The following is a 12,946-nucleotide window of genomic DNA, read 5'->3' as shown; positions in this document are numbered from 1 at the left end:
TAGATGATAGAACTATGGAAGTTTGTTCGCTGCAATAATGATGTGTTTTTGTGTAAGTGCGCTATTATTAGAGAGGAAGTCACTTTTAATTTTACCCATTTTGATTATGCAAACCTGTTTGTATTTGCCCTTTCTGCGCAAATGAACAACCTAAAACAATCGATTGGTTATTTAGTAGATGGATCGCATATGAAATTAGGAACACCCCTCCGAGAGCCTATTATGTATACCTATGTGTACCGTACACTTGGGATCATTTGCTCATTCAATCAACAAATAAGTAAAAATATTATTTGCTCATTTGTTAATTGAATGAACAAATGATCCCGGGTGTATATAACAAATTCTAGCCCTCACCCAAAAAAAAAAAGCAAGGGCATCTATTAAGTTGATGGTAAGGAAGAAACTCTAATCATAAATAACGATAATGTGACAACTAATTTTACAACTAATTTTAGGCAAAACCGCGAAAGAGGTATTGGTTTGGGAAAAACCGAAAAACCCTATATCAAACTAAATCCAAGAATAACAATTTGGCGAGCACTCGTAATAAATCAATCAAAAGACCACTTCTCACATTGAGTGACTACATGTTAGAAGTTTGTTACATGACTGTCCCATACAAGGGATAACATACATCTTACATTGATTTTAAAAGGCAACTCAGCTTTTATTGTCATAAGCAACTATGTTCTGGGGTTCACATTCAGGACTCAAAAGGCGGACCAGAAGAGCTGTTGTTGAGCTAACGGATACAGCTCCACAAGCTGCCCATCTGAGACTTCTGGGAATTGTTACTCTTGATCCTGCCAGACAGAAAACCACAAGAATGAATGAAAATAAATGAAAACAACAAAAGTGCCGCACTTTAGCCCATCTTTTTAATTTAATTGCACTTTTGTATTATAAGCTAAATAATCACACGTTTTAAAGGGACATAATCATAATCGTCTAAAAATAATATTTCTAATTTTTGCTGGGTCTAATTTTGTATGTTGTACTAGTATATACAGTAGAAAATACAAACACTTCTAGACTATCTTGAGAAGAGAGTCGGGATACACCCAAAAAATAGGACTTTGTGACTGTCTAGATTATCTACAGGTGGAATATATTAAGACGATTGAAACTTTGAATTATTCATGTCAATTGCGTAGTATAATTTAGCTACATCTGTTGATGTATCTAATACTTGGTGAATGACAAAATCACCTGTGATAAAACTTGAGGACAAAAATAACACAAGACTAAGGTAAACGTAAGCTCTTAAATAAATCATCTTAATACGAGTATAACTAATATTCCCATAGCAAGCTCTAAAGATACAACCTGATTATTTGGCACCTTCCAGTGAAATTTGGATTTAGCAGTTGATGTGCCTAATGTTATCTCGCTCATAAGAATAATCTAACACCAGGATAATCTTCAGCAAGCTCAGAGTCAAAGTTTTTGCCCAGTGAAAATTCTGTGACAAACTAAATGGAGGAATAGTACTAGTACTACATCTACGAACTAATGCAGAAAAGATCATTACAATTGCATAGGTTATAAAATATTATCATCATCAAAGCAATTCAGTACAAGCACCTATGTTACTTAGATTTGGTAAGAAGTGCAGTATGTGCAGGGTCGGACATGGCCAATTTATGAAATTTGGTTACTATTGATCCAAATTGAAGTGTCTAATACTCTAACACCTATGTTCAAGAGTTGAGCATCTGACACAGATACTTAATGTGAAACAGAGAGACAGAGTAAAAAAGAGGAGCACTAAAAGCATGAATCTACAGCGTGAGCCATCCTCATGCAGCCCGGTATACTTCAAACCTCACTCTTTTGAATATAATCCCAACTGGTTCACTCCAGTACTCTCTTTGACTGCTTAATGATGGAGCATATAATTGTATTCTCAGTGTTATATTCCTTTTAGTTAATATTGGGACTGACTTGACAAAACCACACCTCGAATTCTCAATAAAAGAGATGTAGACATTAACCCATCTGCACAACTGCTATCAGACTGATCACTTCATTCATGGCCACAAGTATACATGAAGGAATCTCTAACACAAGGGATAAAATAATATATGAAACTGACTAGGTACATTATAAATTAATAGCAGCTAATTATGCTGTGGTAATGGCATGGCCACACTTTCTAGTCTTCATCAATTGATAGGGCAAGAAGTTCCAATTGCCTAAAGGAAGACATAAACATAAACTTTGAGCTCCATCTGTTTTATTCATATTACGTTAACTGCAATAATCCTTTTCAGTCCTAAAGATTAAACAGTATGCTGAAGCTAATAGCCATTATCAAAATAGCTATAATAAAAAGTCTGGGGGCAGATAGGGTAATGACCAATGAGGGTAATGACAGATTGAAAGTAAGCAAAGATAGATCAAGATCATCAGTTTGATCATCCGATGAAATTTATAATCCTGCATATAGAAACTTTCTCAGCTAAAGGCCTCAAACTTTAGAATACACTAAGAATTTAGTTCACTTACTCTATGTTCATTGGTACATTAGAATGATGCAAAGATATTATGAGCATGTCAGCTGCTATAATTCTTCAAAGGTTGGGAACTAATTCAAGTGAAAATCACAAGCGGCACATTGGAAAGTTTAAGTGATAAGATTGACAAAATATATCTGCTTACAACCAAATGACCTTAGAGGTGATTCCCCCAACAAGGATATATAGGGAGAAACTGAGAAATCATACATTGATACATGGTATGCATATGTTTTGGATTTTCCTATTTTATTCTCATCTACGCAGTGTTCTTGTTCAAAATTTTAAAAGTAATGAATAACTTTTGCAAGTTAAGACATTCCCCCAACTGTCTAGATATACTTCCTGGTCTTGTACATTGATTTGCTTACAAAAAAGGGGAAATAAAGCACCCCTATTTGTCCAAAGGGCTTCTTGGTGAGGTTTGGGGTAAAGGGAGGGTGAGAGTCCATGTCTCCATGAGCCCTACATAGCTTACTAGAGGTAGAAATGAGTGCCCAAAGGATTTGGAGAGGAACTTCAAACCTTACGTAAGGAATGACTTCTCCGACCAGGTGGGTGAAGGGAGAGGAGCTAAATCAATTGAAATCAAACTATCATAAACAGGGTTACATAGAAATTTGTAGTACAAATAGGTACCAAAACTATGAGGGATCTTGTATAATTTTGAGTATTATAGCTATCGCCACGTACAAAAGTTCAGTAGCAGAGGCACCATAAATTTCTCAAGCTTTGTTTACTACATATAATTCAAAAGACCTATATAACAGGTAGTTCCTCACAAGTTTTTATCTTTGATTAATGGAGGTATGACAAATACAATAAAAAAGGAAGACAGGGATGCGAATGTGTAAACTGGTATGAAACAGTATACACCATGTAGTAAAGAGTAGTGCAAACTTGTAATGAAGCAGATTAAGATCAATAAAAAAAAAAAAACAAAAAAACACACACATACCATAGTGCATTCTACACAAGACCCAAAAACCCAATGCTCCACCAACTGTAAAAATCCCAGCTGTTTGTCTCATTAATCTTGAGCAAGGCTTCGCATCTGATCGCATGAGCTCACCATCAGACCACCCAAGAGCACGTCTCAACGCCATCAAACAATTGCTTGCTTGAAATATTCTCGTCGGAAATTTCCCTTTCCAGATTTTTACTAGAAATAGTAGCCTTTACAGTATTAGCTTACTCAAATGACAACAAAGTACCTGATCAAGCATTACACAACACCCCATCAGCAAATCTAGCTTGCGTAATCAAATTAATCAAATGACATATTCATCTAATCACTGCCTAGAGCTTACCAAGCAATACTCAAATGCAATTCACTACCTGGGGTCTGCTAATGAATCATTTGCTAACAAACTAGCCTCCAAATCACTACTGTGTACCTTAAATTTGCTTATTTGATAGAGTAATTAACAACCATTACTAAGAAAAACAGAACTTATATTCCAAGATTCCAATTTTGTTAATCAACGTTCATTTTGTTCTGCGGAATTTCATCGAACACCTGATGTGCATACTCTAAAAACTCCATCTTTCCCTTACACAACCACATATCTAAAACCCTTGTTTCCTATTCTTGATTTTATGGAGTTTTTCTCATACCCACAAAATTTAATCAATCCAATCAAATAAAAATGACTCTTCTTTAAATTTTTACACACCCCCAAAAATAATTTCACTTGCATTGATAGTAGAATTATATTAAACTCAAAATCATTAGGGAAATATAACAAAGTTTAAAATGCATAATAGTTGATTATAACAGATAAAAGGGCAAAATTTATGAAACAAGAAAGAAGAAGCTCTACCTGCCGATTTTCTTAGCCGGAGGAGATCGTTGCTGAATCGGGAGAGAAATTTGTGGAGACTAATACTGTATTTTATTTGAAGAGGAACTAAAATGTACACCATAAATACGGTGTATTTTTTTACTCCGTATTATGGAGTAGAAAAGAAAAACCAATACGAACACCACCCGATGACCTGAATCAATTTAACAATTCGATGTTTCATGGTACAAATAAAACGATTAATCATGTACTTGTAATTGTAAAAACTTAATAAGTAGATAAAGAAACTAAATTTACAGAGATTTGCTAAACCTTTAATAATGTGCGTCCTTGAGGACTCTAATAACCGGTATTTTTGGTGTTAAAGTCCAAAACTAGGTTAAAGTTGTTAAATATTTTTGACAATAACATTACAAAATATATATTATATAAAAGATATTCAGAAATATTCATTTGGGTATAAAAGACATAGAACTTAATAAACCTATATCTTCATTAATTTATCTAACGGGAAATGGTCTATGGATTCAAATTCAAACTTGTAAAACTTAATTGATAACCTAAATTACAATAATACTACATAATAAGTAAGATGTTAATGAAATACTTCCTCCGTTTTTTAATAGCACAATTTGAATTTTCACTAGTCACACATCGCTCTTTGACTATCTTTTGCTCTTTATATATAAGAAAATATATATATAATTGTGTGTGATCTTATTAGATTTGTCTTGAATTATACTTTTCAAATATCAAATTTTTATTAATTTAACATTTTAACCCTATCAAAGATATTAATATCGAAAATTTTCTATTAACTATTAACAAGCATAAAACACTAAATGATGTAATTTTTTTAGGAGGAAATGAGATCCACCGTGGGACCACCTTTATGATGTGCTACCATTGATCTATAGAAAATAATTAAAAAAATAATAATAACTAGAAGACACATGTATTAAGGTACTTGTAAATTTTGAGTGACCATTCTCTAATTTGCGGAAACTTAGGCTCACCCAATATAAACTCACCCAAATAAGCACACCACATGAACACGATATTACTCCATTTGGTTCAATTCAATTAAGATATACCCTAAAAAAGTAGAGTTAAAAAATAAGGCGAGGGTGGATTTAAATAACTATAAGACAATCACTTATTTCGGTGCACATAAATAATTTTTTTACATCAATAAGTAATTCCCAATTTCAAATTCATGCATTGAATTCCAAATATTAATTGTGATGGTGAAACATGAAGAACATAATTACAAGAAATTCCAAGTTCATCTACTTGAAAAATCAACAACTTTTCTTTTGATGTGGCCTTAGGGCTTGTTTGACATTATTTTTTATTTTCAGTTTTCAGTTTTTTTTTTTTTTTAAAACAATAAACAGGAAACAAGAAAAATGTGTTTTCACTTTTCTGTTGTCAGTTTTCAAAATTAGCATGATTTTAATAAGTTTGACTATTTTTTTTATTAATTATATGACATATACTATACACTTTTAAAATACAAAAAAACAAAAAACTGAAAACCACAACAATGCCTAACGAACCCTTATTAGGGCCTGTTCATATTTACTGAATTGAGCTGAACTGAACTGAACAGATTGGAGCTGAACTGAACTGAACTGAACTGAAATGAATATTTTATGAGAGAGGAAAATTAAGAGCTGAACTGAAAATAAGTAAATATGAACAGGCCCTTAGTTAATAATTTTCTATTAAAAATACCATCTTGACTTTTTATTATCGTTTATTTGCGATATTTATCACTTGATTTTTAAACTATTTTTTTAACTAATTAAAAAAAAGTGACCGAGGAAGGAGATAAACCGGGACTTGCTCGTAAAATTACCATTTAACTTATTTAGTGATGAGTCTGATGACACAATGGAATATGGATCAGAATTTTCACCCCTCTCTCTCTCGAAAATCCCTTTATTTTTATTTTTAAAATTAAGTTATTCCTTTTCTTTTCAAATCACACACAATTTTCCAGATTAGGGTTTCCAAACTTTCTCTCTCTTCGTTTTTCCCTTTCATTTCTCTCCCTTTTCCCTCCAATCCAACACTCGTCGTCTGCAATTTCTTCCCTTTCTGGTAAGTCAAATCCGTAGAATTTCAATTTTTATTGTTGTTTCTGTTTATGGATTCAATTTGTTTGAAATTGTGTGCAACATTCGCTGTATTTTTGCACTAAATTTGCTTAATTTGGCCGTTAATTAGCTAGAAGTCACTAAGCTAACCCTAATTTTAACAATTTGAGAGGTTTAGAGAAGAAGGGGGAGAGATGGATGATGCTGAAGGGGTAGGAGGAGGGGGAGGAGATCAGGTGGAGCAATTCCACCGTAATGAAGCTATTTCTGCGGTTACTGATGAGGGTTTTGGTGAGGAAGATGATGATTACGAAGATCTTTATAATGATGTTAATGTAGGAGAAGGGTTTTTGCAATCTTTGCGGAAAAACGAGGAAGTAGGGTTTAGGAATGATGGTGAAAGTAGTAGGCTTGAACCTCCTCAGTCTCAATCTCAGCATCCTCCACCCCCCTTTTTGTCTGAGGATGATGGGTTGTCGATACCGGGTGTTGGGCAGGGTGAGGGAGAGAGAAAGTTTGAGGGTGATGTGGGTAGAGTAGATGGGTTTCAGAATCAGGGTTTAAGAGGGAATGATGTTAAAGGCCCTGTACAGCCTAATGGTGGTATGGGTTCTGGTTCAGGAGCTGGGGTGTCTGGTGCAGGACGTGGTTATGGAGGTGGACTGAGGGTTGAGTTAGGGCCGCATTCGAGTAAAGTAGGTGATGTAGATGAGCAAGCAGTTAATAGTATGCCACCTCAAGGGATTAGTCAACCCCAGCAACCACATGGTATGAGTGTAGGAAATGAGGGAATTGTTAGACAGGGTGGTGGAGGTGGGGTTGTGAATGGGACTGCTGGGAACATGAGTGGAACAGGAAGTTCTGCTGTGCAAGTTACGCCAATGGGTGCTGGTATGGGTGGTGCTGGTGGTGGAGGGGGTGGTGGGAATGTTCTTTTTGTTGGAGATTTGCATTGGTGGACTACGGATGCAGAACTTGAAACTGAGCTTGTCAAGTATGGGAATGTTAAAGAAGTTAAGTTCTTTGATGAAAAGGCTAGTGGGAAGTCGAAGGGATATTGCCAGGTTGAGTTCTATGATGCTGCTGCTGCTTTAGCTTGTAAGGAGGGAATGAATGGACATGTTTTCAATGGCAGGCCATGTGTCGTTGCATTTGCTTCTCCATTTACTGTCAAGAGGATGGGTGAGGCACAGGTTAATAGAAATCAACAGACAACACCACAAACACTTTCACAACCTAGGAGAGGCCCTGCTGAGGGTGGAAATAAGCCAACTGGGAACAACATATCAACTGGTGGCAATTACCAAGGTGGGGATCAAAACAGGAATTTTATGAGAGGCAGTTGGGGGAGAGGAAATCCTCAAGGCATGGGTGGTAGGGGCCCAGTTGGACCTATAAGAAACAGGCCTGCTGGTGGGATGGCTGGAAGAGGTATTATGGGGAATGGTGGCAATGGGTTTGGTCAAGGTATGGGGCCATCTCCTCCGATGATGCATCCTCAAGCCATGATGGGTCAAGGTTTTGATCCTGGTTTTGGAGGGCCTATGGGGAGAATGGGCAATTATGGTGGATTCCCGGGTGGACCTCAACCTCCATTTCAAGGATTAATGTCAAATTTCCCACCTGTGGGTAATGTTGGCCTGCCTGGAGTAGCTCCACACGTGAATCCTGCATTCTTTGGAAGAGGCATGCCCATGAATGGGATGGGAATGATGCCTAATGCTGGTGTTGATGGTCCTAATATGGGTATGTGGTCTGATCCCAATATGGGTGCATGGGCTGGTGATGAGCATGCTGGGAGAGCTGCTGAGTCTAGCTATGGGGAAGAAGCTGTGTCTGACCATCAATATGGAGAGGCAAGTCACGACCGGACTGGTTGGCAGAATCCTGTTAAAGAAAAGGTTCCTGATAGAGACTTTTCAGGGTCTTCTGATAGGAAGTATCGGGAAGATAGGGAGCCTGGATATGACAGGGATATACCTAGGGAGAAAGAGGCAGCACACGATCATGAATGGCCGGATAGAAGACATCGTGATGACAGAGAAACTCGTGACCGTGAGAGGGACCGTGATCGTGAACGCTCACGCGACCGTGATCGTGAGCGTTCTCGTGATCGAGATCGTGAGCGAGAAAGGGACAGGGATCGCTACAGAGAAGACAGAGATAGATATGCTGATCATCATAGGTACAGGGACCGTGAAGCAGATTATGATGAAGAATGGGAGAGGCGGCCATCGAGGACTCATAGTAAGTCCCGTGTGTCCCAAGAAGAAGAGCGTCCAAGATCTAGAGATGCTGACTATGGGAAGAGGAGGAGGATAACTTCTGAATAGCTGATATTTACTACTATGCTTGCTTTTGAGGCTGGATGACTGGGGGTTCACTGTGCTTCTTAGCTTCTACCTTTTTTGGGTCACAAGTTATGATTCATTTCTTAAGTCACTCATGTTCCTTATGTTTCTGGGGTGTGCTTTTCTACTCTCATGTAGGAGGTAAGTAATTTACCATCTCTTATTTCTCTCATGCCATTTTATCCACCTAGCCATCTTTGTTTCATTTCTGTTAACTTTATAAATGATCTTTATTACGTGCTGCTGCTTCATTCAAGTATAGAATTTATAAACCTTTGTTATTTATTAACAGTATAGCATTGAGAAATCCTTATTTTAATTTTTAGATATGTGATTAAGGGCCATCTATGAAAAAGCTTTAGGTTACTCCAATATTGTTTTATAAGACAGGACCAAATATTGTTTGTGTGTGTACCATTTACGTGCGCGTGCATTTGTGTTGATTGGTGTTATATGTGTCTTTTTGAATTCATGCTGATCTGCTCTTCGTTTTGAATTGTAATTGGCTTCTTATAAGCTCCTACAGGTTATCTTATTTTGGTGTAAATAGTGAAATTTTACCTATTGCACTGCAAACTATACAGTACTCATTTAATTTCTTCGCCCATTATGTAATATATGTTCTGGCCTGGGTTTCATGGTATACTCTTTCAGTTGGTGTTACAGGTCTATCTGCATGATCTAGACTTTATTTGATGTACTTGATTTTTGAATAAATATGAAGATTTTGTTGATTGTAGGTTCTTTACATCATAATTAAGTTGGTCTTTAGTTTGTTGTTACAACTTACACTGGACTGGAAGCTACTGAATGAAACTTTTTGTTATATAACATTTAATTATTATTTTCTATTCATTTAGTTCGGAGATTTATTTGTCTGTAGAAGTTGCTAATCTCATGAATGATACCTGTGGATCTTTTATCATCTCCTTTAAGTTTTGAATGTTGTGAGTTTTTTTTTTATTTTTTTATTTTTTATTTTTTTTTATTTTTTTTTTCTGATGAATTAATATGAATCTTGGAATTTTCTCTTCTATTAATTTACAAAATTTCGTGCCTGCTGCTTTATCGAACTGTTCCTTAGTGATTCCTAGACTTGATAGGTGCGATAGGCATAGCCATTGCTAGAGGTAGCAAGTTATGAGGTTTGTGCTATAATGTGATCAAGTCTTTGGGAAAGGCTCGTGTAAGGACTAGGTCTTATAATATACTTGTAGCAAAAGATAGTAGGATCCTGAACTTGGTCATGTTCATGTATCTCATTTTGTTCTCAATGTTAATGTGAACATACCAAGCATAGTAAAAACTCTCAACTTTGTTGTGGTAATAACGTACAAGCCTCTTACTATCAAACCTATGATATACAAACCATGATAGACTTCAAAGATTTTTGAAAATTGGAAAATTTGTCTAGAAGGGACTTATATGTTCACTATTTTGTCTGAAAGGACCTTATATCCTGAAAGTTGTCTAAAAGGACCTTATAAGTATGTTTTGTTGTTTGGAAGGACCTTGACATTAGAATTCGGCGTTTTGACTTTGATTTTCCGACATTGACCCCCCCACGTGCATGTCACATGGCATTAAAAAAAATACCCTCTCACTTTTTTCCCCTTAACATTGGAATCCGGTGTTTGACTTTGCTAGTGTTTTGAAGGCTAGGGTTGGAGGGAAAAAGGGAAAAAAAGGGAGAGGGTAATTTTTTTAATGTCATGTGACATGCATGTGGGGGTCAACGCCGGGAAATCAAAGTTAAACGCCGAATTCCGAAGTCAAGGTCTTTATAAACAACAAAACATACTTATAAGGTCTTTTTAGACAACTTTCGACATAAAAGGTCCTTCTTGACAAAATGGTGAATATATTAGTCCCTTCCAGACAAATTTGATCTAAAGTCTGCTATACAATGCTACTGTTATATAATTCTTGTAGAAGCGTTTGCTCTAATAGGTTGTTCTGTGGCGTTTTTAACGAGTCCTTGAAGGTCATGCTTATTGCCCTGCCTAAAGCAGGATTCAGGAGACATGCTTGCAGAATATATTGGCTAATCTGGTTTTTTACTTTTAACTTTACTCATGGGAATGTTTGAAGTAATATACCATAAGTAATATTAATGCTTGGTTTATGTCTGTTCAGTCTTAGAATCTGTTTTTTTTTTCCTTTTCTTATTGTAAATATTATCTGATAAGATCTATTTGTTTGTAGTTGTTGAAGGCAACCTTGACTCAGAGACTGAAGATGGACTGGGAGACTATTTGGAGATGAACATTACCTTGAGGTTTTGGAGTTGAAGTCGTATGCATGGTGTCCGGATCCTGCAAAGCATCACACCGCCCTTTTACCGTTTAGATGTTAGCTGTCTTTTCAGTTTTTACGTTCTAGTTGGAAATTTATCCATGAAAACAAGTGTTGTGGTTGATGATGCGTATGGCTTGAGAACCTTAAAAAAGTCTCAATATTCTGGAAATTAATATTTGGATGCTATGTAATACGAAGTAGGATTTAGCTCCCAGAGGTTGTTGCTTATGTTCTTTATATTTTGTTGGATTTTTGTTGTATCTTTCTCTTAGCTTCCTCTTTGTTGTATTCTTTGTAGTTGTCGCCTTTTAATTTTCGTCGTGTGTATATATTCCTGGCTATAGCTCATGTTGATCTTGTGTACATAAGTTTAGATGATTATAGAGAATTTTTCTAACCATTCTTTCAATACAAATTTCTTTCACATGATAAATTGATGGGATTTAGCTTTTGACTTGTTTTCTTTCTACTCCTTGAAGGCAGCTTGTAGTTTGACCTGGATATTACTCGGTTTTTTCTTTTCTTTTCTTTTTTCTTCTTCTTTAAGCTCTCATAAGTGTACCGTTTATAGGTATCTTTCTTGTGATTTATGTTATGTTGCATTATATTGTATGTAAGATTAGAATTAGTTATAAAAATAATTTATAATTGATGAATATAAAAAAAATTGAAACTGTGGTCAAACAAATTAATATATGACATCTGATTTGTAATGTTATCAAGTCAATTGAATCCTTATTGTTGACCCAAATGATTTGATTATACACACATAATAGTACAATACTATGCTTATGAGGCCCTTTATGGTTTCTTTTACTTGCATCAAAGTCTTTGATATCCAAAAATGGTTTTTCAAATTCAACTTTTAAAGTGAACTAATTAGTAAGTGGTATCATTTATATTTAACTTATTTTGACGTTGGAGCTTATACTTGCACAATTTTGTTGTTGTTTGTGTGTATTGAGTGTTAACTTACTTAGCACGGAGTATGAACTATTTCATCTGAAATTTGTTAATCTTGTAATAATGTCAGAATTTAATAAAACTCATTTTGTCTAGCTTTTTTGTTTTGTTTTTTGTTTTTGATAGAATTTATTTTGAAGAGTTATATATATATATATATATATATATATATATATATATATATATATATATATATATATATATATATATATATATATATATATATATATATATATATATATATATTAGAAACCTATTTAGCATTTCACATACGAAGTACTATTTATTTATTGAGAAACTACTTAAATTTATGCTTTTCAAGATAAGTTAATTCAACTTCCTAACAAAAAAAGTTAATTCTATTTTTTTTTTTCACTCAAAATACTCTTCAATTTATTTGATTAATTCCCAAAATACCCTTAGTGTTTTTCATAAACAGAATTCAAATATGTTCCCTCGTTTGTACGAAGTCTTCCCGGTAATGTATATATACGAGCAATGTTACAATCTCTTCAAAATTATTAGGATAATTTGCCAATTACTACCGCAAGTTAATACCACTTTGTAAATTACTACCGCAAATTAAAAAAGTTGTGAATTACTACAGCAAAAAATTTTAAGATGTTGTGATTACTACTAAACCCCCATTAAACCCAACTATGACGTCATTATATCCCTTTAACCCGTGTTTGACCATGGTTAAGGGCTTTAACCAGCCCCCCAAAAAAGAAAATGGATTAGGGATATAATGACGTCATGGTTAAGGGCTATAACAGTTTGGAACTATATATCATATAATGATCATATATAGTTCCAAACGGTATTATATGAACCCGAGATGTATCCCCTAAAATCTAAAGGCTTTTCGACACCGGGCACCGAAACCTCCAAAATTTATCAAAAAGCGT

The 12,946-nt window shown here is 35.1% G+C and overlaps 2 protein-coding genes across 4 annotated transcripts; one reads left to right on the top strand and one right to left on the bottom strand.

The window, feature by feature from the left end:
• Positions 1-514: 514 nt before the first annotated feature.
• Positions 515-4,556, bottom strand: LOC145627463 (uncharacterized). Of its 2 annotated transcripts, none has more exons than XM_081679849.1 (3): positions 4,343-4,556; positions 3,478-3,681; positions 515-806 (listed from the first exon to the last, which is right to left on the bottom strand). In XM_081679849.1, exons 1-3 carry the CDS (start codon positions 4,443-4,445, stop codon positions 664-666), a joined length of 450 nt encoding a protein of 149 aa, XP_081535975.1. In that variant the 5' UTR covers positions 4,446-4,556; the 3' UTR covers positions 515-663. The 2 variants fall into 2 exon arrangements, with proteins under 2 accessions (XP_081535975.1, XP_081535976.1); XM_081679850.1 differs by having other exon boundaries at positions 3,478-3,733; positions 4,343-4,550.
• A 1,724-nt stretch (positions 4,557-6,280) lies between these two features.
• Positions 6,281-11,335, top strand: LOC145629467 (uncharacterized). Of its 2 annotated transcripts, none has more exons than XM_081682073.1 (3): positions 6,281-6,430; positions 6,605-8,918; positions 10,983-11,335. In XM_081682073.1, exon 2 carries the CDS (start codon positions 6,621-6,623, stop codon positions 8,757-8,759), a length of 2,139 nt encoding a protein of 712 aa, XP_081538199.1. In that variant the 5' UTR covers positions 6,281-6,430; positions 6,605-6,620; the 3' UTR covers positions 8,760-8,918; positions 10,983-11,335. The 2 variants fall into 2 exon arrangements, with proteins under 2 accessions (XP_081538199.1, XP_081538200.1); XM_081682074.1 differs by having other exon boundaries at positions 6,284-6,430; positions 6,599-8,918.
• The last annotated feature ends 1,611 nt before the right edge of the window (positions 11,336-12,946 follow it).

Source organism: Chenopodium album, chromosome 4 (assembly GCF_948465745.1).
Source record: "Chenopodium album chromosome 4, dcCheAlbu1.1, whole genome shotgun sequence".
Taxonomy (NCBI): Eukaryota; Viridiplantae; Streptophyta; class Magnoliopsida; order Caryophyllales; family Amaranthaceae; genus Chenopodium; species Chenopodium album.
This window is presented reverse-complemented; position numbering and strand designations above follow the sequence as displayed.